The sequence below is a fragment of the Pararge aegeria genome, chromosome 24, assembly GCF_905163445.1.
Source record: "Pararge aegeria chromosome 24, ilParAegt1.1, whole genome shotgun sequence".
Classification (NCBI taxonomy): Eukaryota; Metazoa; Arthropoda; class Insecta; order Lepidoptera; family Nymphalidae; genus Pararge; species Pararge aegeria.
Window position 1 is genome coordinate 6,787,036 of NC_053203.1, and position 27,433 is coordinate 6,814,468.

Consider the following 27,433-nt stretch of genomic DNA (forward strand, 5'->3'; position numbering starts at 1 on the left):
TTCATACAACAAATATATTAATTATACCATCGATAAAATATATTTATTATTTCATTATTTTCATACTTATTTATTATATTATTTTTAAATACATATTGGTGGTTGAATATTTATTTATTTGTATTTAGTTACAAGTATTGTTGTATATATACATTATATATGGTAATATATTCTAAAGCGAAAGTTTCATAAAATTGATAATTATATCAGTCTTATAAAAAAATGAAGCCTATACTTTTATATCCTAGTTTTTAAGTTGTTAAGTGTATTTTATTTTTTTCAATTGTAACGTTACTCTTGTCAAGCCTGTAACAGCACAGCGATACTGTTTAGCAGTAGTACTTCCCGTGACGAGCTCTGTCACAAAAAATTATACTACTATTAATTGTTACCAATGACGAGTCAGCGGGAACTTTGGAAACCGGTAAAAAAAAACAAAAAAAAAATGCTTATTTGGAGCATGTACTTAGGGCATTGTATATACGAATACCAAATCTGACACTGGAGGACACTGCTGCCTTTTCTCAATTATATTCCCTAAGTCGCCTCGTGTGACACCCCCGGTGGTGGAAAACCGAATTCAGAGTGCCTAGTTTGAGATATTCTTCGATTTATATGCGCCATCTAGTGACACTAGCGCTCCTCCGATATCATATAAATCGTAGTTAACTTACACCGGATCGAATAAGTAACGAAAAAAAGGGTCCTAAAAATAGGCTTAGAGATGTTTTTGTGAGGGACCTGTAAATACTATTATAGTAACCATTTGCAGCTCCATCTTGAAACCGTTGATAAAAGATCATTTGTTTTTATACTATATACATTTTTTTTTGTTTTATACCTATTTATAAATCGAAATAGTTTTAGCATCTAAACATATTACTACGTTATTAGAAGAAAGCCGATCCCGTCAACGAACTGTTCTACAGTTTGGCGGAATTTTTGTAAAATATCTTACTGTAGTAATTGTAACTGAAAAAAAAATATGTGTGAGTCGTCACGGGACGCCTGGCAGATGTGAAACGTCCAAATTGTTTTCTATAAGTTATATGAACAGGTTACGACATAATGAAACGATAAAGCGTTACAAATTTGTTCAAATACAACGAATGGATAACCTCTCCTTCTTGTAAGTCGGTTAATAATGACTGTTTTATTACAAAACTAATATTTATTTTTATTGTTATAGCGTGGCGAAGCCTCGCCACGGCCTGTTTCGCCACGCCAAGAATCAGGTTTACCCTCCGCCTATAGTGGTTTCACATCAAGTAAACGTAGGTAGAAAAGATCACACTTGGCACTCTGATATGCCCTCAACCAAGTAATCAAGCCAGTTACAAATCGCCGCGCCAACCATTGCCAAGGTTTCGTGGGAAGCGGAACTCAAAACAAACCTATTTGTCAGTGCACTTGGTCTGCGCGAGGCGCTTGGCGTGGTTGTGGTGCGGCTGCGGGGCCTGGTGCGGCTGGTGCGGCTGGTGCGGCTGGTGGATACTAACGTTGGCGGGGGGCGCGGGGGTGGGCTCGTCGTCGTGCGGCGGGCGGGGCAGGCGTCGCCGCAACCACGCGTGCCGCAACGCCGCGGCCGGTGTGAGACGCTTCTCTGGCTCCCATTCTAGACATCTGGAGACGAACATTTGAAATTTTTATTACTAGAGCTAGAAATTCTTTCTTCTTAGTCGTGCACTCTTGGCAGAGTGACTGCTGAGATGAATTTTATGGCGCTAGGCATAATTGGATTGCACGGCTTCCCGCGCGAGTCTTCTCCACATTTGGCGGTTGGTAGCGTGTCGAAAACATTCTACCACAGTTGTCTGGGTCAGCGATTTCACCGTACCTATCCAACGAGTAGGTGACCGCCCTCTTGCCCTTTTTCCTTCAACCTGTCCTTGCACCACCAATCGTTCAATCGACCCCTCATTCCTTGAGATGTGGCCAAAAAACTTAAATATGCGTAACTGCACCGTAGACGAAAGTCGTTCCTTGATATTCAGTTCTTTTAAAATTGAATTGGTGCGGAATGCACGTCATGCAAAGACTAAATTGTTTTGGGTGATTTATTAAATCTGTATAGTAAGGTTAAGGCCCGCGTTTGCAACTTGAGCACACACAAATATATTTGTTACGACATCACATTACAAATCTTTTAATTTACTTGCCTTTGCATATTAACTACATATAAAACTCTCTCGTGCATCAATCTTTTGCGGGATTCTGCATTAAAATCCGTTGGGAAGTATAAAAGATCTAAGTGAACAAACAGAATGAGCGACATGTTATATGCTATGTCAAGAACTGTTCATGAAATATACAGAAGATAAACTGTAAACCTATGAGGGTGACATGTTCACTATTAAACAAACTTCGAGGTCGGTATCGCCGACTTTAATTATAAACACTTAAAACTAATTTCTTGTGTTGGCCATTGATTGCAATTTGCAACACTGGCAACATATTTAGTTGCGGACGGTGTCAGAATCTATGCAAAGTCAAAGTCAAATATTTCTTTAGTCAAATAGGCACATAGATGGCAGTTTTGATGCGTACATTAGGTACATGTAAAATATGACATAGAAATGAGTTAATGGTTATAACTCAATTCGTCAACTTAAAACTAAAGCTACGACGGGTAGCGGGAGCGGGTTCCAAGCGCGCCGTGGTCTTCTGCCCACAAAAATTTAGCCGGTTGTTTTTTTTGTTATCTCACATTGTCAATTAAAACTATTGATTAAGCAACCTAGTTAGGGCAATAATTTACACCCAAGTTTTTTTTCGTTTGACGTAGTCCTTAATACGTTCATTAATATCCAACCCAAGTTGGTATTTACAATCGAGGCGATAATGATTTTTAGCTTAGGGTATAGTGCCTGAAAGTATTACTCACCTTCTAATAAAATCAATAAAATATTTGTCTTGGCATCCCTTGAGCGCTGTGACAAAACTTTTAGAACCGGGCAGACCACGAGGCTTGCCTCTTCTTGACATACCTGCAATGTACACAGAAAACATAAATCAATATAACTGGTAAAAATATGATTTATTATATATAAATCAAACGTGAGCTTTACAGAATGTGGCATAAAGAAGTTTTTGCTAAATTTGGTGGATTCAGTTAGCGTTCTTGAAGGGCTGCTAGTTGCTACGCTTCGGCTCATGCAGAGACATGCGTCGGCTACTTCAAAGACTCGGCATGTACTATACTTATAATGTAGAGAATTCGCTGACTAATATTTAATAAAGTATTTAATATTTTCTTTTGTTTCATAATAATTGTAATTATTGTAAAAGAACGAGGTTCCTTATAAGTGATTAAATAACTGTAAACGAGTACAATAGCGTTCGCCACGGGTCGGCCACGCTTCGTGCAATTCCATCAACACTTTAGGGTATATGATATAAGGCTCACAATTCAGTGCTTAAATTTTAAGACGGTTGGAGTTAAGTGGAATTGGTATCCCACTTCTAGGCACATTCGCTTGATCTCATAGGAGACAGGGAAATAGAGCTGAAAGCCTCCACGCTATTGCAATGCAGAAAGTTTTTAGTCAGAATTTATTTTCAGAAAAACTTATTATACTTAGAACGATTTTTGGACCAACCGCATCTTACAAAACAAACGCAGGCTTACTCGGACTCCTCAGTTTAACCTTCCTAGTCATTTTATGCAGAACACTAGAATGAGGAGGTACCTACCTCAACAAAAGAGTTTTTTTTTTTTAATGTCGTGCGAACGCTTCATAGTAGATACTCTATAAAATTTTCCACTTTATAAAACTTTATTAATACTAAAGTTGAAGAGCACTTATCGCTTACTAAGGAAGAAGGGTTATTTAAAACTTTGAACTAAAAGATAATTTCAATTTAATCACTCTTTCCTATCGGAAGTTTGATATGACCTCATTGTTTAACTAGTAAACTGAGCCTGGTTATAGGAATTATTTCTAGTCTTGCATGTAATGGGAATTACTAAATCCACAAATATAAGGAAAGCTCTGGATACCTAAGTGTTTATCCACTTTTTTTAAGGCTAAGTAAGAGGTTCGGACACTTAAAGAAGAATCACTCGCAACATTACCCATCACGTCTTCGACTTCGAGCATGGGGACATGTTCAAAGCAAAATGGACCAAACAGCAATCGTTTTAGAGTCCGTAATGATTTACTACTGATTTTTATTTAAACAACTTTTCGCCATAAGCAATGACTGTAGACGTGAAAAATTGAACTTCAAAACCAAGTCCATAAATTTCATTTTACTCCGAATATAATGTCAGAGTTTACTATTTTTTGTTTCTATAATTTCGATATTTAATAATTAGTAACAATATAATAAATATTGTTATTACCATATTTACACGCCTTCTTCTTCTTCTCATGTAAAACATGTACATTTATTACTATTGTCTATGTAGTTATTAACCATGTTTAGCAAATAAATAGTCTATTATACTTATTCTATTCTGAATACATACATTTCAGAGTTAAAGAAATTTATGAAAATCAAATAATAAGGGTAGGCACTTCACTTACAGTTTTTTTCACTTAGTACAGTAGATAACCTTGCAGAGTTTTTTTCTAATATTAAACCATAGATCGTAAATTAAATTTAGCATTTACAAATTGAATGTAGTTATGAAAAGTAAATGTGATTTATAATACTTACTCGCAAAATTTATTTAAATTCATAGTTTTAAAATTAACATTTAGCATATACGAATTCAACCAATTTAGTTGAAAAATTAAATGTGATAATCATGTTAGCCTTAAGTGCCTTGGCAGTGTGCGTTCTCTTTTATATTTTAATCGATTAGCAAATAGCAATAACGGGCTAAGTCTTGATAATTCGCAACTTACGAAAAATAATATTAATAATAACCAATCGCTACAAGTTACAAATATATTGGATTAAGCATACACATTACGCATACCTCTTGGCGCTTGACCAAATAAATCTGACGTTTTTTTATCAAAGGTGGGCTGTGTTTAAGATAAATTCAACCACTGTCCAAACAAATCGATATATGATACAAATATTTACATGCATCATAAAGTATGTCTTTTTCGTGGACGTATTCAGCCGTAAATAATTCCGCACATAAGAATAATATTTTTGGAGTTCCGCGGCAAAATTTTATGTACTTACCAATTAAATTGAATTGTAAACAATCTTAAATCTCTTTTTTCGTTAAGATCAACAAAGGCAGTGCTAAGCTATTTCAATATTTAAGAATATATTCTAAGTCAGTCAGTCTAAAAAATATATATATGAGATTGTAGCTAACATTGTATATAATTTTGGTTTTACCTTTTAATTAAAATAGATCATTTTCATTATGTTATTAGTTTAGTAACTACTCATGAATAGTTTTATTTATTGCTCTATCTTTATTAATATATTTTTACGATGCATATATCTTTCTTTCTTTGTCTTTTAAAGGGATTCTTAAGATTGATGACGATGATGACAAATTCCTCGGGTATTCTGTAACATATCAGACGGATGCTAACCAATAGCGACCTGTCACATTCGTACAAAGCCTGTTAAGAGTATACAACGTACCCTGCCAAATTATGCAAGTAAAGTGTATAAAGATTAACAGTTTGCAACCCGTTGAAAATTTTGCTGAATTGGTAGGCAAGTCGCGATTGATGAGCAGTATAGACAGTTGTCAAGAAAAAGTTGTAAGCATAGCGCCGTATTTTGCAGAGCTGTTTAAACGTAGCCTTAAGAGTCGTCATGTGCTCTTTAATTTATATAAAATGCAAATGGCGCATCAATCGGTCACACTTAAAATTTTTGTATGAAGCGAGAAATAATCGCACCGTGGCACTTATTTCGACATTCTTATATTATATAGTTAATATTTCAATAATAAAGATGTGGACAAGTGTGAGTCGGTTTTTTGTGAGACTTCGGTAACACGAAGCCCGGTACATCTCAATTAATTTGAAAATTTTAGCCCTAGTTAAAATGTATACATTTATAGCCAATAGTTTTATAAAAAAAATCAGAACTTTGAGAACTTGGTTTCATAAAAAAATATATGTGTATAATTTAGTAGACTTGGTGTTTCTTTTGGATCGAATTTCAACTTTCTCCTTCCAAAATTTTCGAACCAAAAAAGGCTGTCTAAAACGGACGGAAAGACAGAAAGTCATACGAATGATCCTATAAAAGCACGATCAATTAACGTCCCACTGCTGGGCTTATCTCGTAGAATTATTCAAATCTTTTAAGGTACCTCAATGCTTATTATCAAGCCGAAAAGAACCAATAAAATCACATCAGTGATAATAACCGGCACCGAACGCCTTAACTTACTCTGTAAAGCAAGGAGGTAGAAAAAGTAAACTTCTCTCCTACCTACCCTTCCCTACCTAAAGTGAATTCCTAACTCTAGACCGATACTGAGAACTTCTTGACAACCCAATTACAATTTTGGCCCGCACCGAGAATCTAATGACATACGAAACAATTAAGAGTAAAAGAGTACGGAACCCTAAAAAAGAAATGGGAGCAATTGGAATGCATCCAAATAGCTCAATTACAAGGTGTTTTCCCACTATCGCCCACGGCTTGTCTAGGTGCTCGAGACATCTATCTTATTCTTTCGGCCTTTTTCTTATTCGATGACAAGTTAGCGCTTGACTGAGATCTGAGATCTCACTTATTGATGCAGACAAAGTACCTTATTGAACCGAAATCAAGCTAACAACAGGTTCTCAACTTAGGTTTTATTCGTGGTTTGAACTTAAGAACCTGTTATTAGATAAATGGTATCAACATCGTCATCGTCATGTCAACCCATTACTAGCCCACCACAGGGCACGGGTCTCCGCAGTCCACCACGCTGGCCCAGTGCGGATTGGTGGACTTATTATCATCATTATCAAACAATTACCGACCCACTACAGGGCACGGGTCCTCTCACAGGATGAGAAGGTTCTAGACAATAGTCCACCACGTGCGGATGGCCGAGTGCGTATTGGTAGACTTCACATGCCCCCGAGATCTTTATGAAGAACTCAAGCAAGCTTATTTTTACCACCTGAAGCATTGCTGCATTCCGGTCTGAATGGGTTTTTTTTAAGTATTAACTGACGGACAAATTCAAATTTTCTTTATTCATGTAGGCCTATCACAGGCACTTATGAAGCGTTCATACATATGTTTACATAATTGTAAGGGGATGGTGATAACTTCGTACTCCAACTTAAACCTAAAGCTACGAGGGTTCCAAACGCGCCCTGGTCTAAGAAGAGCCCACGACATACTAAGACGGGTAATTTTTTTTTTTGTTATCACCGTCTCATAGTTTATTTATATTAAGCTATGAAGCCAGGGCAATTCACACCCAAGATTTTTATCGTTCAAGTAACAAAGGACAAAGTAGATAGAACACCTGATGGTAAGTAAGTGGAAAACTATCGCCTACAAACAGAGCAACATTTCGCAGGGACACGTTCTGCAAAGTGCCCTGCTGTAGCCATCAACCTGGGGTGTATATGTTAAGCATCACGTGCCTGTAATAACACCGTCAACCACGCCCTTCAGACCAGACCAGACCAGACCATAAAAACATATTACAATAATGCTGCTCGGCGGCAGAAATAAGAACCGTAGAATAATAATAATAAATAAATAAATATACTACGACAATACACACATCGCCATCTAGCCCCAAAGTACGCATAGCTTGTGTTATGGGTACTAAGATAACTGATGAATAATTATATGAATAATATACGTAAATACTTATAATTTTTTGATAAACACCCAGACACTGAAAAACATCCATGTTCATCACACAAACATTGTCCAGATGTGGGAATCGAACCCACAGCCTTGGCTCAGAAAGCAGGTTCGCTGCCCACTGCGCCAATCGGCCGAATTACTTCCCCTAACGAGTTCTGCTACAAAAAGACCCACTTCTGCTTGCGCTTAACACCTCCGACTCAGGTTTATGGACACAGGGCGCCGCTATGTAGCCTGAAGGGCACTGTTACTTGCAATGCTAAGTAGGCGATGGCTGATTTGTTCTCATGTGGCTGGTCAATTTTGGGTTCAACCGTGCGACACCACAGACACTACGCCAGTACTCGGTACTCTGTTACAGTAAGTTTATAAAGTGGTTAAATAACCAAACCTTTGATAACTATAAATATGAATTCATATTTGCCAGATATTTGATTAGAATTTTACAAATACCCCAATAATTATTAATTAGTTAATCAAAAAACAATTATTATTATATTTGATTAATAACCAATGTTCATGACATTGAGTTGGTGGGTATCTATAATGAAACTGGACCTGGTAGGAAGAGCTGCAACGATATTAAAACGGTTTGGTGCAGACGAAGTTGCGCGGGTCAGCTAGTTTGGATATAAATAGGACTGCATTATCGATGCACTTCAGTCCTACATGGACTCGAACGATGCAGAGATACCTCCCGGTGTCTTAGTCGTTTATCGGCTTAAAATAATATTAACTTGGAAATATTCGCCCACACAAATATTCCTCTTCGGGTTAACCCAAAATAAACGCAATCTAAATCCAAATTCAATCAATAAACTGGAATTAGGCCATTTCCTGCTAGCGCAATGTTCCGCTAAATGTAAATTGTAATCGAATCATAACCCCCTTCCCTTGATAACGGCGCAATGGATGAATGTACTCTCAATTAAGTGACGTGTTTTGGGGCGACGGTAACCCGAGTCAAGGGTGGGGGCGTAAATAGGTGCCTATCAATAAACTTATTAAACCGGGACATGACAGAAAAGGTCTTATAGGTGAGCTAGGACAATAAAGGAATCGCATGTAATTTGTAATCCTTACTTGAAAGTGTTTTTTGTCCTTCCTTCACGTTAACTACGCAACCAATTTAACGCACGGTAATGCCCACCATAAACGCATAGTTTCTAAGGGGATGGATAATTATGTTGGAAAATATTTGTAACTTTAATTTTGAACAATATATTTAAAAAAAAAACACCAATATTTGCTTTGCTTTTTGACTTATAGTTAGTTGGAAGGACGACGAGTAACAAGATTTTTTGTTTTCAAATCCTTGTTACTCTTGAAACAAACAGTTCCCACGGTATTTCAAAGAAACCGTAATGAACGCGGGCAAAAGCTACTACGCGAACGCGATTCTTGTACTATAATATTACTACCGACCCGCCCCGGCTATGCATGGCTGCAATAAAGATACTAATGTGGAGCAGTTTTGAATGATTATTAATACAACTTAATAGTACATTTATTTAGCCTATCTCGTAAGCTTTAGCCAGCGTCCCCAATGTAAACGCAAAAAAATAAGTTTTTTACATATTAACATTCCTCTTCAATCACTCTATCTATTGATAAAAACTGCATCAAAATCCGTTAAAAGATCCAAGCATACACACAGCGCGGCGGCGGGTCGACTGTGTTTTATATTATGTAATGATAAAATTAACGTCACGTTACGTCTCGCAGTTCATTGCGGTGAAACTGGGGGTAAAATCCATTCAGTAAAAAAACTTCTATTTATATTTAGGAAAATCCGTATGAAACCTAGCCGCATGGTATCCCTACGCAAGAAGTATCGAGACAACCCTTTACTTGAAAAACGTGTACAAGTAACCAGCAACAGTATTGTTTCCCGTCTGCGCTGACTCATCGCACGTGCAGCGCAGACATGTAGTTGTCATTGGTTTTATAATATACTCGACACTCACTGGAATAGCGTCTTTCAAACTTTTTTTTAAATTCATGACTACTTTCCGTTACACTTTTAGTATGCAAATTTGTGCTAAATGTAGGTTCGAATAGAAAAGGTCCTTAAAAGTTTTTGAGCGCAATGGTTAGCGCTGTTATCTTATTAAAGGGAGATCCCGAATCTCTAAATTTATATTTTCTGATTTTTCTCCGGTCTTGTCTGGTGTGACGCTGCGGCTGTGATAACTAACCTACCAGTAAAGACGTGCCGCGTAGGAACCCGTAACGGCCATATCCCTAACAGGTTAGCCCTTTACTATTTTAGATTGCATGATCACCGTCTTGTCACCAGGCGAAATTGAAATCAATGTAGCGGAAAAAAATCACATATTTATTAGATACCTATTCTAGAATTGGTTTACCAAATGCAAAAAAAAATATGAATCGGACTAACATTGCCTGAGTTAAGAGCGTATTGATAAATATTCTGTTTAACCCCTTAGGCGGTAGAATTTTTTATAAATCCATAAACAAGTATTTTGGTTATTATATTCGTCAATCAATTATCATCAGTGCTAATGTTACGAACTTTTAAGAAAACATTTAAACCACACGGCTTTTTCTGTTAAAATCGAACAGTGATAAGTATCGTTACATTACATGACCTTTTGGTAGGTACAAGTTTCCCCTATCTTCTACCACACGCCGTCGGCAAGAGAATCACGTTGCACAGTTTGTGAAACACTGCATAGTAAAATAATAAATAAATAAATAAATATACTACGACAATACACACATCGCCATCTAGCCCCAAAGTAAGCGTTAGCTTGAGTTATGGGTACTGAGATGACTGATTAATATTTTTATTATCTAATAATATAAATAAATACTTATAATATACATATAAACACCCAGACACTGAAAAACATTCATGCTCATCACACAAACATTTTCCAGTAGTGGGAATCGAACCCACGGCCTTTGACTCAGAAAGCAGGGTCGCTGCCCACTGCGCCAATCGGCCGTCTAAAGGTAAAGGTATTACAAAAAATTACAGATATTTTGTAGTGGCATCGGTATTTGTGAATCACTTGCTGCAATGATGACGTTCACGAGAAAGGTCGGCTGAGGAATGTTCGCGGTGACAGTTCAAGTATAAATAGATGTGATTCAAATGATGTGGTGATGCTTAAAAACTCTATGATAAGTTATAGACTCAGCTTATGTTTGACTCAGCGATTAAATTAATGTTACGTTGCGATGAAACGCGAGAGTATACGCTGATGTTTCCGTTGATCGTTTATAAAAAATATTAATATTATTTCGGGCTTTGGATGCTCTATTTTTTAATAGCAGCTTTTATATTATGTTTAAGGCAGAATAAAATATGACTTGTTTCCGGTTACGTAATTCAATGCTTGTTTTATTATTGTATAAGTTAACATACACGTGTTGGTTTTCTTTAGATAGATTTAATTAAATATGTAGGATAACCGGTGAAATAGATTTAACCTTGATTGAATAATTTAAATTATTCAGGATAACCAATTTGATTTCATTTAAAATTGAGTCGTTATTAATAAAAAGAATATTATCTCACAATTATACATATTACCGAATGGCTAATTGAAGTTCACGTTGCATTTATTAATTTCCTAACGTGACTCGACATCATGGACTGCTTGACATAAATATTTTGTAGGGAGTTCGACAAAATCCACGGACCTGGGCCGCTTGTTTCCACCGACTGCCAGCGATTCGTTTGATTTCGTCTGCCCACCTCGTTAGGGGTGACCAACGGCGTTTTCCGGTGCGAGGTCGCTATTCCAATACTTTGCAAACCCATTTGACGGCTGAGTGGCGCAGTGGCCAGCGACTCTGCTTTCTGAGTCCAAGGTCGTGGGTTCGATTCCCACAACTGGAAAATGATTGTGTGATGAATATGAACGTTTTTCAGTAGATGGATGTTTATCTGTGTATTAAAAGTATTTATGTGAATTATGTTCACTATGAACTGATACACAGTATGAGCTCACTGTGAGCGTCCATGTTTCGGTGTCGTAAGTCTGGCAACACGCACTGTTCAAACACCTTCGATTTCAGGGCTGGATTTTTTGAGTACAGCTATAGTTATTGAACTTACCGCTACTTAAGAGCGTCGTGCCATCAGGTAGCATGGTAGCGGTGCAGTACCGCGGCAAGCCCTTGCTGCTGATGAAGTTCTTGGACCGCTTGCCCTGCTCGATGAGCCTCTGCGGCGGCATGCCCAGGAGTTCGATTATACACGCCATTTGGTCCGCTTCGTCTTCGCCGGGGAGGAGGGGGAAACCTGGAAACGTTTGCGGGGAGAATTTTAGTAAATAGTTATTCGCATGTATGTATTTTAAAATTTGTACCACCAGCAGTCTGTTCTCCTCTGCTTTTTTCCTAATTCAAAGGTTGCCTGGCAAAGATCGCTATTAAGCGATAAGGCCGCCTTTTGTATTCTACTTCTTTCGATATGTTTCTGTTTTTATTATATTTTATATATGTTAATGTGGTGGTATACAAAAAAAGAGTTTAATAATAATAATAATAATTTTATCTTACTATTTTTTTAATCCACTACGCAACTACTGCAGTCTAAGATGGTAGCGGGCTTACCTGTTAGGGAGTATGGCAAGTTAAACCCATATCCCTAATAGGTTTCTACGCGATATCGTACCGGAACGCTAAATCGCTTAGCGGCACGTCTTTATCGGTAGAGTGGTAACTAGCCACGACCGAAGCCTCCCACCAGACCATACCAGAGAATATTTAGAAATTATATTCCCAAATTAAGCTCAGCTTAGTGCGTTCGCTAGAGATTTAATTCTGTTGTGTCTAATAATAATACCTACCTACTCGTTTGTATGTAAAAAACGAGTTGTAATGTTGATGTTCAAATAAACTTTTTCATTATCTTTTTCAATAATTGCCGCTGCTGGGGATCGAACCCGGGACCGCCAAATTAAAACCACCGAGATCACCGCTGCCGGAGGTCGTCAAAAAGTATATTATAGACAATAGCGGTTTGTCCGCGACTTCATCCGCGCGCAGCAACTTCTCATAAGGTGAAACTTAGTTTGAACATACAAACTTTCTGCAGTATAGACATAGAATCATAGAATCTCCTTGGGACGTATTTGTTTTTATTTTATTTTATTGGATCATTAAACTGGTAACTATCAATGATATTATCATGAGAATAACATAAATAAATGAGAAAGACAGGAGATTGAAGCATAGAAGACCACGGCATGCTTTAATAAAATAATCTAAAAGCTAATCAGCTAACAAAGCAAAATTGAAAACTGAATACCTGCAATACTATACAAAGAAAAGGTATGATAAAAAAGTAAAACGTCCAAAGGAGAAAGATCATAATATCTTTTAAATCGAGTCACCCAACCATTCGCATGATATCATTCCCATTCCTTCTGGAGGTATTCCATTAGCGTCAGACTCATTGTAATCACTTCGTTCCCAAATCTACTGGCACAAAAATATTGAAAATATTGCTTACGTCCAAGGCTGGCTTTTGTGTTACAAATAAAACAAAAGGTATAGGGACTTATAAAGAGGTATAAGAATGTGTCATGGATAGAGAAGGTTGGAAAAGGCTACGTCGACAAAAGCTTAATTCTTAAGTTTAAAAAGATTGCTTTTTATCACAAAACACATTCCAATGTTTTAGTTTCAGTCGAGTCAGTGTTGAGTCAGTGATAATATGCGAAGGAAATAAAATTGGGTTTACTATGACAAATCATCTGGGCCGAAATCGATTTTGTGTACTGTAAACTATAATCACCTGTGAGCAGTTCCGCTAATATGCATCCCAGCGACCACATGTCAATGGGCATGCCGTATTTGGCACCCATCATCACCTCGGGCGCGCGGTAGAACCTCGACTGGATGTACGTATACACCCGTTGGTGCTCGTAACACGAGCTGCCGAAGTCTATCACCTGGAAAGATACAAAGGATAATATTAATAGAATTCAACACATATGAAAATCTCAATTAAGAAGAATTAATAAAATAAAATATATACACACATCGCCATCTAGCCCCAAAGTAAGCGTAGCTTGTGTTATGGGTACTAAGATAGCTGTTGAATATTTTTATGAATATAATCCACATAAATTCTTATAATATAAAAATAAACACCCAGTCGCTGAAAAAACAATCATGCAATCATTTTCCAGTTGTGGGAATCGAACCCACGGCCTAGGACACAGAAAGCAGGGTCGCTGCCCACTGGGCCGGTCGGCCGACAAAGAAGAAGTTAGAAGTAGTTGAGTTGTTCGTGAGAGAGCTCGTTCGGGGAAGTACCTCCCTGACGCTTAATTCTGCCGCTAAGCAGCATTGAAGGGTGTGGTTGCTGGTTTATTTAAAAGTACATGAGGTCTTTGTGTTCCTTACTTGCTATCTAAAGTTAGACCATCTGATTGGCCCGTCAATTATTAATATAAAAAACCCGCATCCATTTCTTGTCGTGCACATACGGGAGGTCGGTTAGGGGTGAGTATTGCAAGTCTTCGTATGATTTTCCACTAGAAATCTGGAAAGATACCTACCGATGAGGAACTTTTATTTACATAGCTGAGGCAAGAACTGGTAGCAACGAAAATATGTTTTTGTTTAGAGAGGTGCTAAATATGCGTAATAGTACTTATCACTTAAGGGCTCAGTAACATTTGACCTCTCCCACTGCTTAGCTATATCGCACAGCTCTGGCGGAAATGCCACCTTATTATGTACTACACGATAACGGCTTTTTTTAGCATTAAATAAATTATGCTCACTACTCGCTCGGTTAGTCATTGATGAATGCCACAAAAAAAATCCTCACAAAGAGAATTAATTCAACTCAAAAATATTTTGCGTATTGACAGATCACGGCCCTGGCACGTCCCTGGCACTGCACGGAACGGAGTGGAATGTGGATATAGACGTTACGGATTTAGAAAAACATTGCTCAATGAACGTAATCTTGGATACACGCTGTCGCAACTCTAAACTGTATCACCCCATCAGACACCCACTCCTCAGTATTTTACTGCAACTTTTGATATTATCCCACATTTTACAGCCTACTTATATTATGAAACTAGCTTTTCCCCGCGACCACGTCTGCGTTTGTTTCTGTTTCATATAGGGTACATTAACCTGTTACTGTTCGGAGATAAAGATTCCATCTGGATGCTTGCTCTGTACGTTCAAAATTTCATCAACATCGGTGCAGTTATTGAGGCGAAAATAGGTAACAAGCAAGCAGTTTCGTATTTATAATATAAGTATGCACTAGCTGTTTCACGCGCCTTCGTCTTATTGTTTTCTTAAAAATCCTTTGGATAACGCTTGTGTTCCTGGACAAGAAGGATGCAAGCTACCTCTATGCTTAAGTCACGAACAGCAAAGGTATTATTAAATCGCTTTTATCAGACTGAGGTTAGCTGAAAACCATATGGATCTTAACAGCGTAACCAGGCGGTTTAGCATTCCTCAGAATGAAGAACAGCCAGTTTGAGCAGTGAGTTTGAATCCTATAGCTCGAAGAAGCTAAGGGATTACCAGCCTAAAAGGGCAGCTCATGAGGGGCCGAACCTCGGCTCAGGCGACGATCGGGGTGATTGAGAGTGTGACGGTAATTAGTCCGCACCCCAAAGCGGCACATCGGCTTTGCCGGCAGCGACGCTTCAAGTAACGCAGAGGTTGTAACAGCGTCGTGATAGGAGGCATTGTCAGCAGTAATCTAATAGTCAGTGTCGTACAAGATGGCCGGCTTCCGGCTCTTCTGGGTGGAATCTGCCTTCCGAACCGGTGGTAGCGTCACTACAAACAGACTGACTTGACGTTTCAAAAGTGCTTATATACTGGGCCTACTTGAAATAAATAAATTTAAAATTTTTGAATTTTGATGTAAGGCCTACTCTAGAGGAAGGGAGCACTAAGGTCAGTTGAGCCGAATGATGCTGTAACTATGTATATATTGGAGTGTTGTATGAATATTCAAGCCAATTAATTAGTTGAACGTTTTCCACATAATATTCCTTAAAAAGTATCCTATGCCCATCTTCCAGTTTGACAAACTTCGTCAAAGAACAATAAACAAGAATAAACGTGTGACAAGTTTCGTAAGACTACAAGTAGATCAACCAAACCACCAGACAAACGTATACATTAACAATATTAGTATGTATCATAATTATATCAAAATTTATGTGCGATATCTCAAATGTCTCAGACATGCCTACGTAAATGTAAATATGGTTGATAGGTTGACTTGTATCTAGATCAAATATTGCAACAACTACAGTAACCTACAATAACGTGTTCGTTGAACAACTCTGTAGAGTTCAGACTATGCGAATAAATACAATTCAAATGTCTATCTGTTATTTCACAATACTTGTCTCTTATTTAGCTCCTAACTATCAGCAGTGGCGTGCATAGAGAGTATGCACAGGGTATGCAGATGATACAAAATGAAGAAAATCTCCAGTACGCATTATAAATACTTAAGGATAGGCTTTTTATAACTCTTACAATGCCTAACCTTATGTTGGTTCCAATGTAAAATTAATAGTGTTTTTTCATACAAGATCCGTAAAGTTTGTGACGTCAAACTTTACTGACAGTTTTAAAATTCAAATATCTTGATGGATAAGAGTTCAGACCTGTCCTCTGCATCAAATTTTTCCTTCGTAAGATACCATCACTGGTATAACGTTAACGTTCACCAAAATAGTAAACAGACTATGTTAAACAACGGGTAAAAACAACAGAAGAAAAAAAAGCGTAGACCTTGATGTCAAACAATACACGCGAGTTCAACCTTGAAATACAACAAATAAAACTACGATACCGATTTAGTACAGACAGAAGGAGTATATGAAATAGGCATATATCAAAGAATCAAAGCTGACTGGAGCAGAATTTGCATCCGAGTGATTCCGCTTTGGCGCATGCTATTTCTGTTCACTGTTTTCTTCAATAATGTTTACGTTACCAAAAATGAAATTAGAACGTATTGTTCCCCATTTCGCCTTGTTTGTAATTTAACTTGCAATACCGGTGTTATTTATAGCACATGGTAAAACATCGTTTACGGTAACCGGATTCATTGTGATCGACTGAAATATCGGTCAAATTTCAAGCATAATTGCAGGCAAAAGATTATATATTTTTTTTATTACAATAAAGTTTTTTTTTTATAATTTTTTTTGTAGTAATAATTGACAGACCAAGCAGATGGTTGGCTGAAAACCGTAGCGAGTCGCACGGAGCACGTCCTGCGACATGCCGCCCTGTGTCCATCAATTTGAGGCGTCGGTGTTAAGTCTCATGCGCCTGTAATTACACCGGCAATCCTGCCCAGACCAGCACACAGCATTGCAACAATGCTGCTTAGCGGCAGAAATAAGCATGGCGATAGTAGGTACTTCCCTATGGAACGAGCTATGTTACAAAAAACTCTACTACTAATAAAAGCCCATGACTGCTAAAATGATCGGCGGTACCACATTGTCTATCAATATGGTGGAACTAGTTACGACCGATGCATTTACATATTTAGGAGTAAGCCTCAACATTACTTAGCAAACAGAATAATACTTGTTTAAACTTCGTTTCCGTAAAGTTAAGCTTAGCCGTTGAGCTTGAGTATAGCAACATAGGAATTCGCCTTTAAGCCGTTAACATAGTTAATTTCTATATTAATAGACAGCACCATTTTTTTAAACCTAAACATTCCGAAAAAAATTTAGTCTTAAAGTCTCAACTTTTTGCCTCCGTTCCTCTAATTTTAGTTAATAACTTTAGTTAATAATTTCATGCCTATAACAACGAGCTCACGTCTCTCTATGTTGTCTATAACAATATTATCTAGTGTTCGTAGAACTTCAGCAAGCCTGTAATAATTCTCGGTTGTGTTGTAACAAAGCCGAAGCTAATTAAACCATGTCCTGGAACCAGCTTGCAGTTACATTTTCCGATCGTACTCCGGTTAAAATAAACACGCGTTTACGTAGATCACTGACGCACGGTGGCGCACGAGGCGATCGTTATAACCTATTGTGCGTATTACTAATTACAAGAAGAGTGTTCTTGTAGCTCGATTTATAGTTTTGAAAGTGAGGAATATCCTAACTAGTGTTATAAATGCCAATTCATGTAAGTTTGGTTTTCCTTCTTTTACGCCCTAAAATAAGCCACAGTACAACTCGATTTTTGGCATACAGTTAGTTGAGAGGGCGGAGAGTAACACGTTCCCACGGATTTTGTTAAAAAAAAACGTAATAAACTACAGCTAGTACAAGTAGACAGCAACCACCTCTTAATCATAGGTTCTTTAAGGTTATGTTTTAACGTTGTTTTAGAACAAGGAGATTAGTTTGAAAGCTGATGATTAAACCAGTTTTGAAGTTTTAAAGTTGTAGAGAAAGATGTAACAATGTTGTTTATTAATATTTAATCAATATATTATGAAAATTAAGCTTTATTTGCTATACTACGTGAAAAGCAGGAGAATCTGTATTTATAATTTCTTTAATCCTTGTACTCCACACCAAACCGATCTTCGGCAATGTACCCTCTATGCATGAAACAATGAATAATTGTTAAGTACTTAACAATTAGAGTACACGGTTTCTCTATGTTTTTAATTCAGTGATTACAACAAATTATTATCACAATTATAGTGGAAAGCGATTCTCATCACATCCAGCGCCAAGAATTTGATGATAAACAAAACGTGTTTCTACTACGTGAATATTTCGGGATCATAAACAAACGAAATTTTGCAAACTGAAACAACAACGTTACATTAAAATAAATTCACTCTTACGTAGAATTTCATTCATAAGTTTTTATGAAAGACAGTGAAATAACACCGATTATAATGTATATAGTAAATAGGTACATCTAATCAGACCTCTTTTTTTTATGTTAGACGATTCGAACATTGTCTTGGAGGCATTTTCTCCTTTGACTTTACAGACAAATTCGTGAGTGACAATTTCAATCACACTTGCTACGGCAAAAACTGACGACCACTGACGATTCGCCTCTTCGCTCTCCTCGATGCAAGAACATCAAACCGTGCCATGCGTATTTCTGCCGTTAAGCAGCATTGTTCTGACCTGAAGGGTGAGGGTGAATTCTGGCCTGAATGGTGAGGTTACCGGTGTAATGACACGTACATGTGGCTTAACACCTATAGTTGCAGGACGTGTTCCATGTATGCCCTGTTAAGAGTCTTCCACTCGTCAAAGGTCCGTCAATCCTTACTAATATAAAATATATAAATGCTTGAATATGATTGTTTATTTATTTATTTGTTCTCGCTTAGCGCCCTAACTTTGCAACCAATCAATTCGATTTTTGGCATAGAGTTAGTTGAAACGACGAAGAGTATCATAAGGTATCTTTTATCCTTGAAAAACAAACTGTTTCTATGAAATGTAAATAGATGCGGGCAAAAGCCCAGATATAACTGTATGAAAAAAATAATCTTTTGCTGATTGAAAAAAAATAATCTTGTGTATTTTGCAAACTAGCCCTACTACGAATTTATTCCGAGTTTTAACCGTAAACATTTATCATAGTGGTTAGGAAACTTTTAATTGCAATCTATCAACGACTTCTATTACCGACATTGCGAAAACACTAAGTACCTAATGGAACATTTTGTGATCTCGTTTGACGGTTTGATTAGTCCGTCTTGTTGAAATCATCAACTTATGGAGAGTGTAGTGTGTGTTTGTAGTTTTGTGACGATTTCTCTAGCGCAGTGGTGATCGCTGAGGTTCATTAAGTGTTGATCGGGTTTAATTCCCAGGCAGAGGTAATTTGGAAATTTATACATTCAGAATTTTCACAGATCTATTCGAGTCCCTACCAATAAAGAAATGCCGCGAAACAATTCTGAGTTCCGGTACGATGCCGTGTAGAAATTCGTATATGGGTTTAATTTAACTGTCATAGCTTAACAGGTTAGCTGGTTAGCACGCTACTATCTAAGACTGCATCATCACTTACTAGCGGGTGAGATTGCAGTCAAAGGCTATTTTGTAGTGGAATAAAAAAATATTAATCTTTAAGTGGAATATGCCCAAATCTGACTGACTTTGAAATTACAGAATCAATGGAATACTTAACTAAGAATGATCTTTGAAAATGGAGTCGCAAAAAAATACAAAAACCAATTTAAGATAAATAAAGAGAAATAGGAACTTTATTAAAATTGCAATTAGTACTTTGAAATGAAACATACTTGTATGTAAAACGTTAGTAATTTGATACATTTTCATAGATCATTCGGGACAGAAATTCTCAGAATCTAATTTGGCTGAATAGAGAAATGAGCTAGAAAATTACAGGACGAGTACCCGGCCAAAATTGGAAATGGAGTCAATGAACTGTGATACACTCGTATAATTGTCGGAACCCTACAGGAACTGCAAGTTCCTTAGAAAATTGTTAACGACGATAATATTGTACGTCCCCAATTCACCGTCTTCTCGGAAGCGCCGGCGTTTGGCGAAATGCCAGCCGTGAGCGGCGTAGACAATACCACGATATTACTATGATTAGCGTAGATTGCACTTTACACATAAATAAATGATCGATTATTAAAGTAACTACAAAGTTACATATAAAAAAACATGAGCGGTGATCGCTTAGCCACAGTGGTCAGGATTTCGGCACTCACCTCTTACTTTTCGGAGTTATATACGTTTTTCATTTTCAACAATTAAAATATAACTTTGGAAAGGAAAACATCGTAAGGAAACCTGCATGCCTCAGAATTTTACATGTTCTCAAAGGCTTGTGAAGTCTATCTTCCACATTCTGAGAGAGGAGACTCGTTTCCGAGGTGATGATGATGATTATATAAAAATTAAACAAAGTTCTAAGAAACTGTGCAGCATGAACTTTTGGTTTTATCGCAGAAGTGAGAAGTCCTTTGACACCTTTCACATTCTAAAAGAAGGCTTATTCCTGTAGTGCATAATTGTATTCGCTCCAATGATTGAGTAATAAACATTTAACATCTTTACAAACTTTCACATCTAATATATTAAGTAGAGGTTTCACAAATAATGATTTCGCCGAATATTCGGTCACGATCAAACCTGAAGCACATCGCCGAATTTTCGACGAGAAATTTAGCGGATTGCAGAACCAATGCAATACTGTACGTAGAAATCGTCTTTGTTTCATTTGCGAGTAGACTGTGTTATTTGTTACTTGGTACAAAAGTACCTACTAACAATAACATAAGTGAAAATTCTTATTTTTATAACTCAAAAGTAACACGGTTTGAACGTACTGATGACCGCTAAATATATAAATATATGCTTTATTTATATCTTTATATATATATTTCTTGTGTGCATTTGTATGTCACTGAACCCCTCCTAGACGGCTGGACCGATTTGAATGAATTTTTCGGTATGCGTTTGGGTGGACACCCTGGATGGTTTAGATTCACAAATCAGCCCGAAAGATGGCGCTGGGGTCAGCTAGTATCAATATAAGTATATAGACATACAGGGTGGAAAGAGTTTGCAAAAAATTTTCTTAACAAATAGTTTTCGATGTTTTTGGCTCTTCTACTAAGTATATGCGCAATATTTTTTTTTATCAATTACCAAGAACTAGACCTTGCTGCATTATGTCAGCGTTGGCAGCCACCTGTAAAGAGTGATGCTCATGACGGATATGTCACTTCTAAGAACATAAGGCGTCATATCAGACGGACTAGCGATTGCAACGACTTTCGTTGATTGTTTATCAATGATGATGCGTTTTTTGGCAGTTATGTATAATTAACAGGTGATTCTGATATATTCTGATTGTCTTAGTATATATGCTTATTTACTAGAGTTACGAATATAAAATAAAATTATGTAGTTTCCTTTATATTTATTATTTATGTGTATGTAAGTGACGGACCGAGCAGATGGTCCAGCTCGTGGTAAGTGGAAACCCATTGCCCATAAACAGAGTAACAATTAGCTGGGTGTGCAAGGAACATGTCCTGAAAAGTGAAGCGCTGTGCCCATCAATTTATTGATTTAATTATTTATTTATAATATATATTTATTAATTTATTTATCAATCTGAGCCGTGCCTCATGTGCCCGTAATTAAAATTGTTTTATCTAGTGGTAGAATTATCGTTTTAATAAAACTGATAATATACCATTAACAGTTTAACCCGCTACTGTCATAGACTACAGCATAGTTTACAATCCGGTGGAAAAAAAAGAATCTATATATATAAAAGAGAAAGTGTGTTGGTATGTTCAGTATAGGCTCCGAAACGGCTAGACCGATTTCAATGAAACTTCCAGGGAATCTAAGGATTGACCTGGCGAGTAATCCTGTAAAGTTCGATTATAAAAATCGGAGCACTCCTATTTTTGAACTGTCAAACTGTCAAATACAGCTTTTATTTACTATGATGATATTCTATTGTTGGGTGTACATGGGTGTAGATAATGATCGTCACCCACTCGAGAAGAGAATAGAATAGAATAGAAATAAATGATTTAATATATTATGAGATTTTAATTAGAAATTTAATGATGTAAGTTTATTGTTTAAATAAAATAAAGCAAAATCTAGCCCGGCGAAGCGGGCTGGGTACGCTAGTAACTAATAAAATATTGTGACTATAGTTCAGACAAAGCAATAAGTTATCAAAAAAAACACATAACGCTCTAGTAACGATACCTATACGCTGAATAGTCTTAAGATCTATTCAGATATATACGAGATTGCCGGAGTCAAGATGCTTTCCAGTATCTTAACCTGTCATAGATATATTAGGTATGTCAAGATACGGCGCTCCGAATATTTAGGGGTTGCTATAGTAGAACGCTCATATAACCCAACACATAAAAATAAGTCCTCATCGGTAACATTTTTAGCACAGTCTCTAGCAATCGTTTACTGCACAATATAAATATTTTGTAATGAAATAATCAGTAGTACTTCCGATGACAGGGCTTCCTCGGTTGTCAGAGGAAAATTTACGGAAGAAGGAGGAAAAATATTGACGGAAGCAGACGGCCTACCTGATGGCAAGTGGAAATAAACTAAAAACGCGCATAACTCACAACCCAAACCCTTTCCTGAAATCGGCATAATATGACCGACCTTGGTACATGAATTTTACATTCTATTGCATTTATTTCAGACTACAAAGGTCCATGTGTTAGTAATTCAGAATAAACTTAACTAACCTTATGGTTGTTAATATAATTAATGTTACTACATACTAAAGCTGACATCCAGTGTGCTGTAAGTATACAATCCCGCCTGTCAGCTAAAACCTTCTAAACAATATTGGAGCTACTTTCGATCCTACTTTTGAGGGACGCGGTTTTCTTCTTAATAACTGCGAAGAAGCCATCAACTCTGTTCTCCGCAAACATACCATTTTATGTAAGCATTAGGATGCTAGGTGCTAACGCCTTCGAATTCGAATTCCTTCTTTCTGACCTCCCCTTCATAGCGCTATGAACTTGGCCTGCACTTGGCTTGATGAACTCCACTTGAATCTAACTTCAATACTGTGGACACTTTTATGAAACGACAATTTTACTTAAGCGTCCCTTTTGTCAATGTAAATACATATGTAGTTAAAAAAAACACACTTTCAGGAATACTTACTTAAATTAAATCATTAAAATTCATGTTTACGACTGTGTTGCTATTCATAAATTTAGCTTTAATATGGACTTCACCTATTTCCAGTTTCGAAAAACCCGACATTATCGTAAAGAAAATTATATTGTTAAAATTCCCAGAGACCGTAATGCTACAGCACATAAAGTACGTAAATGATGTTGTACTTACTACGAATAGACGTAAAATAATATCCATTTCGTTCGTTATAGCCATAACATTTCAGACCGCATTTTGAAAATTAATTACATTTAGTGGCAATAAAATGGTAAGTAATTTCGTTACTTTTTATATAAGACGGTATGCGTGAAGTGAAAAATTAAGAATTCATGCAAGGCGCCTTTTATGCTAATGGAGTTATTAATTAATTCATACGATAAAAGGAAGACAAGCGGTAAAGACGGGGCTCTTTGGTCATTAATATGGAAATTGGAAAGCTCGTAAAAGATTAATAGCGCGCTCTTAAAACAATAAATATAACGGGCGTCGTCATGTCAATATACTTTTGGGGATATAAGATTGATTAAATTCAAATATATACATAAATAAATAAAATTTATCGCCAGTGGGTACCACGCCATTTGGCGCTCCCTGTTTTTTTATACTAATAAATAATTGATGGAATAGGCCACCTGGAATTATAGAATAGGCTTAATGGAAAACTATTGCCTATAAACGGAACAACACTTCGCAGGACATCCAAGGAACACGTCCTGCAATGAAATAAGCTTGCCGGTAATACTTGCCCGGACGAGATGTGTCACAAAAAGCTTGGCTACTACTAGTTTTTTGAACTCAAGGTCTTCAGATCACACAATAAAGTTAGTAGTGTCATCCTTAACAACAGGGAAGATTTAAAAAGAGATAGCAACAATAAATCTTTAATCTTCGATCTGAAGATTTCGGATAAGATTGATAATGAATTTTGGGCATTAATATACAGTCCCTTTAATCCATCCGAGCTACAACACCTCTGGGCAATATTCAAAATGTACTTTACTTCACTGTTTATTGTTAGCTCAGACCAGAGTGTATATAGCTGTAGATATCAGTATACTCTTACTACAATGGAAAAAGATATTTTTAGAAATCAAAAGTGCGTTATAAGATTGATTCATGAAACTATTACACGTTCAGTAATGTACGTTTACTATCTAAGTTAGTTTAAATTCAGATTAAGTACCTACTCTTTATTTGATTTCACCTAAGAAACATCAATGTTTGTAATAGTTTTTTTTTTTTTTTTTTTTGTTATGATAGTTCTGATATAATGAACTATCATAACATACATTATTAATAAAAAATAGTATCATCTCCATGTCGGAAACAAGATAAAATAGTACACATCAGCACGTTACGTATCTCACTACGTGACTACTCTTCATACTGCAGAGAAAACAAAACAAAAGAGCTCGACCTTCCTATACAGTTCCCACCCAACTTCGCGATTGTATTGACAGATCACTGGATATACCTCGATTTACACAGACGTTTATGCCTCAACATATCGGTGTTAAAAGATCGAACAAATCGAATACACAATGAGACGTTTATTTTTCACACCAGCCCATTACCCTCTAATTTACGCATGCCCGATGCTAATCCATCCGTTGCGTTAGTTTATTTAAACTGGAAACCAGGTCAAGAAAATCAAAACCGCAACAGAAAGTGCTATGTAACCTTCGCGGAGACGCGAAAAGTGATCTCGCGAAAAAAAAAAAACAAGCAGCAAAATGGTGAATGACGTGCATAGAAATAGAGCTTAGGCGCTGTGCAAACGTGTGGACACTTGGTTCAGACATGGTAGACTGAGTCACAGGCAGTAGTGTCAAAAGCTTTTAGGAGACGTTTGTGCAACGTTTATAATGCATTTCAGAAAAAGGTCATTAAAATAATGCTGTTGGACGTATTTCCGATGTTTCTTTTCTGTTTGATTGCTTCCATTTAAATGCGGATTTTATGAAAATCACCTTAAAGACAACAGTAAAACACTTGCAATCAGTACAATAGTTAAATAAACAGTACACTGACGTTGAATGGTTAATAGTTTAACAAATGGAAGTTAATAACTGGATAAGTGGAATACTAAAGTGACTTTCCATAAATTAAGCAGATAATGACGGTAAGTATGCCCAGTGTCTAAAACAAAAAGTGTCCGCATATACCTTGCGTCTATGATGCACATGGATAGCAAATCACTGTCTACATTAGATACGACTGGTGTTGACGATGTTACGAAACGACAATATTAACTGTTAAATGTGGCCAGTGACGAAAACAAAAAGTGTCCACATGTGTGCAGTGCCTAACATCTATGAGGTACCAACTTGAACAAAAGAGACTGAAATTGTGTGTATGGTAAAACGTTTAATGCTAGACCCACACTATCGACCGATGAGCTAGCAAACATTGGAGCCAACTGAAGCCAACTGAATTGAAAACAAACTGCGTCTCCACATATTGACGGCGAACCCAAAACGTATTTGAAGAGAGCCAAAACTAGTTCAACTCTTCGCTTTTATTTGTACAGTTAACAGTCGTTTGAGCGGAACTTACTCCACACGATCGTATAGTTGGTCGGAGATGCAATAACTATTATAGAAAGAATGAGGTTTTATTAACGTTCTTTTTTTAAAATGCTTTACAGGACATCCAAATAATTGTTAAATTTCAACAAAAGTGTAATTAACGCTAAACAGCATTTGCCCGTATTCACTAAACCCAGGAAACACTTAAATCGGATGCTTAATGATTTGGGTGATACATACAGAAAAAACGTTTCACCAACTCATAGATGATCACTAACGATGTTTGGCGCCATCTACAGGTACAACACCGATTCGGCGGTGCGTAATGTTCATGCAACTTGTAACTGACAAAAAAATTGTTGTTTTTTTAATGACCTTAAGCCAAAATGAAAAATATGATGTATTATCATATTTTTAAAACAGTTTAGACAAGTTACTTTTCTCTTCTATCTCAATATTTTCGATTGATTTGTGAATGTGGAACGACTTTGTTAAATTTAAGATTTTTTTCTATGTTAGGTAACTGCCTCTTATCTAGTGGTTAGCATTTTCTACTACGCATACAAACGGTCCTAGGGTCAATTTCAAAGGTCAGGCCAAAGTTATTAGGTTTTATGTATCTGCTAAGAAATTCTAAGTGCCAGCTAGGAGTGAGGACACTGGCGTTGTAAATCCAAGTACATTTCTATCTCTAACTTATGACAATTACGTTAAACTGGGTTAAATTTCTAAAACTACATTAAAAGCCTTGCCTTATTATTATAATCGTACCCTGCACTGTATAGTGTTGGCAGACCCCCCACGAGGTTGATAAACGACTTAAAAGAAGTCGCAGGGAGTCGCTGGATACAAGCGCAACAAAACCGCAGCGAGTGGAAATCCCTACAAAAGACCTACGAGTATGTCCAGCAGTGGACGTCTTATCGTTGAGATGATGAGAAAGACCTTTACCCACAAGTGGAACCAGTTGAAATAGATCATTATATGACGAATCACAACAATAGTGTGTCGCCAGCATAACACGTAACGTCCGTAATCGGACAGATGTGGGTGACCCCGTTACCGAGTTGTAACCAAACGACTTGTAATTAAGAAGCTTCCCGGGACGAGATTGGTGTCATTAGATTAAAAAATAATAAATATGAGAAACATTTTCACGAACCTACTAATTCTTTCGCGAATTACTTTAAAGATTCAACGCCGCGAAACGATGTGGTGAACTTGTAACCTACAGAGATTTGACGATTCAATAGAACTTGTCTTAAATCGAATTTCCAAAATGGTTTTTATTATTGTTTGGCTAGCGGATAACACACACGTACGAGTGGTTATTTTAATAATAATAATTGACGGATCTCTACGTGATCAAATCAGAAATGAGGAGATCCGTAGAAAAACTAGAGTTACCGACGTAGCTCAACGAGTCGCGAAGCTGAAGTGGCAATGGAGAACCGATGGGCGTTGGGGTTTCAAGTTGGAGTG

General features: G+C 36.9%; 1 protein-coding gene across 1 annotated transcript in view; it reads right to left on the reverse strand.

Moving 5' to 3' along the window:
- The window catches only part of LOC120634432 (dual specificity tyrosine-phosphorylation-regulated kinase 2), a 214,323-nt gene that overhangs the window by 1,463 nt on the left and 185,427 nt on the right, over positions 1–27,433 (reverse strand). The window contains exons 2-5 of the mRNA XM_039904988.1: positions 13,532–13,688; positions 11,846–12,031; positions 2,885–2,987; positions 1,395–1,623 (exon numbers count right to left, since the gene is read on the reverse strand). Of these exons, the coding sequence (XP_039760922.1) occupies positions 1,395–1,623; positions 2,885–2,987; positions 11,846–12,031; positions 13,532–13,688 (675 nt within the window). The remainder of the gene's footprint in view (positions 1–1,394; positions 1,624–2,884; positions 2,988–11,845; positions 12,032–13,531; positions 13,689–27,433) is intronic.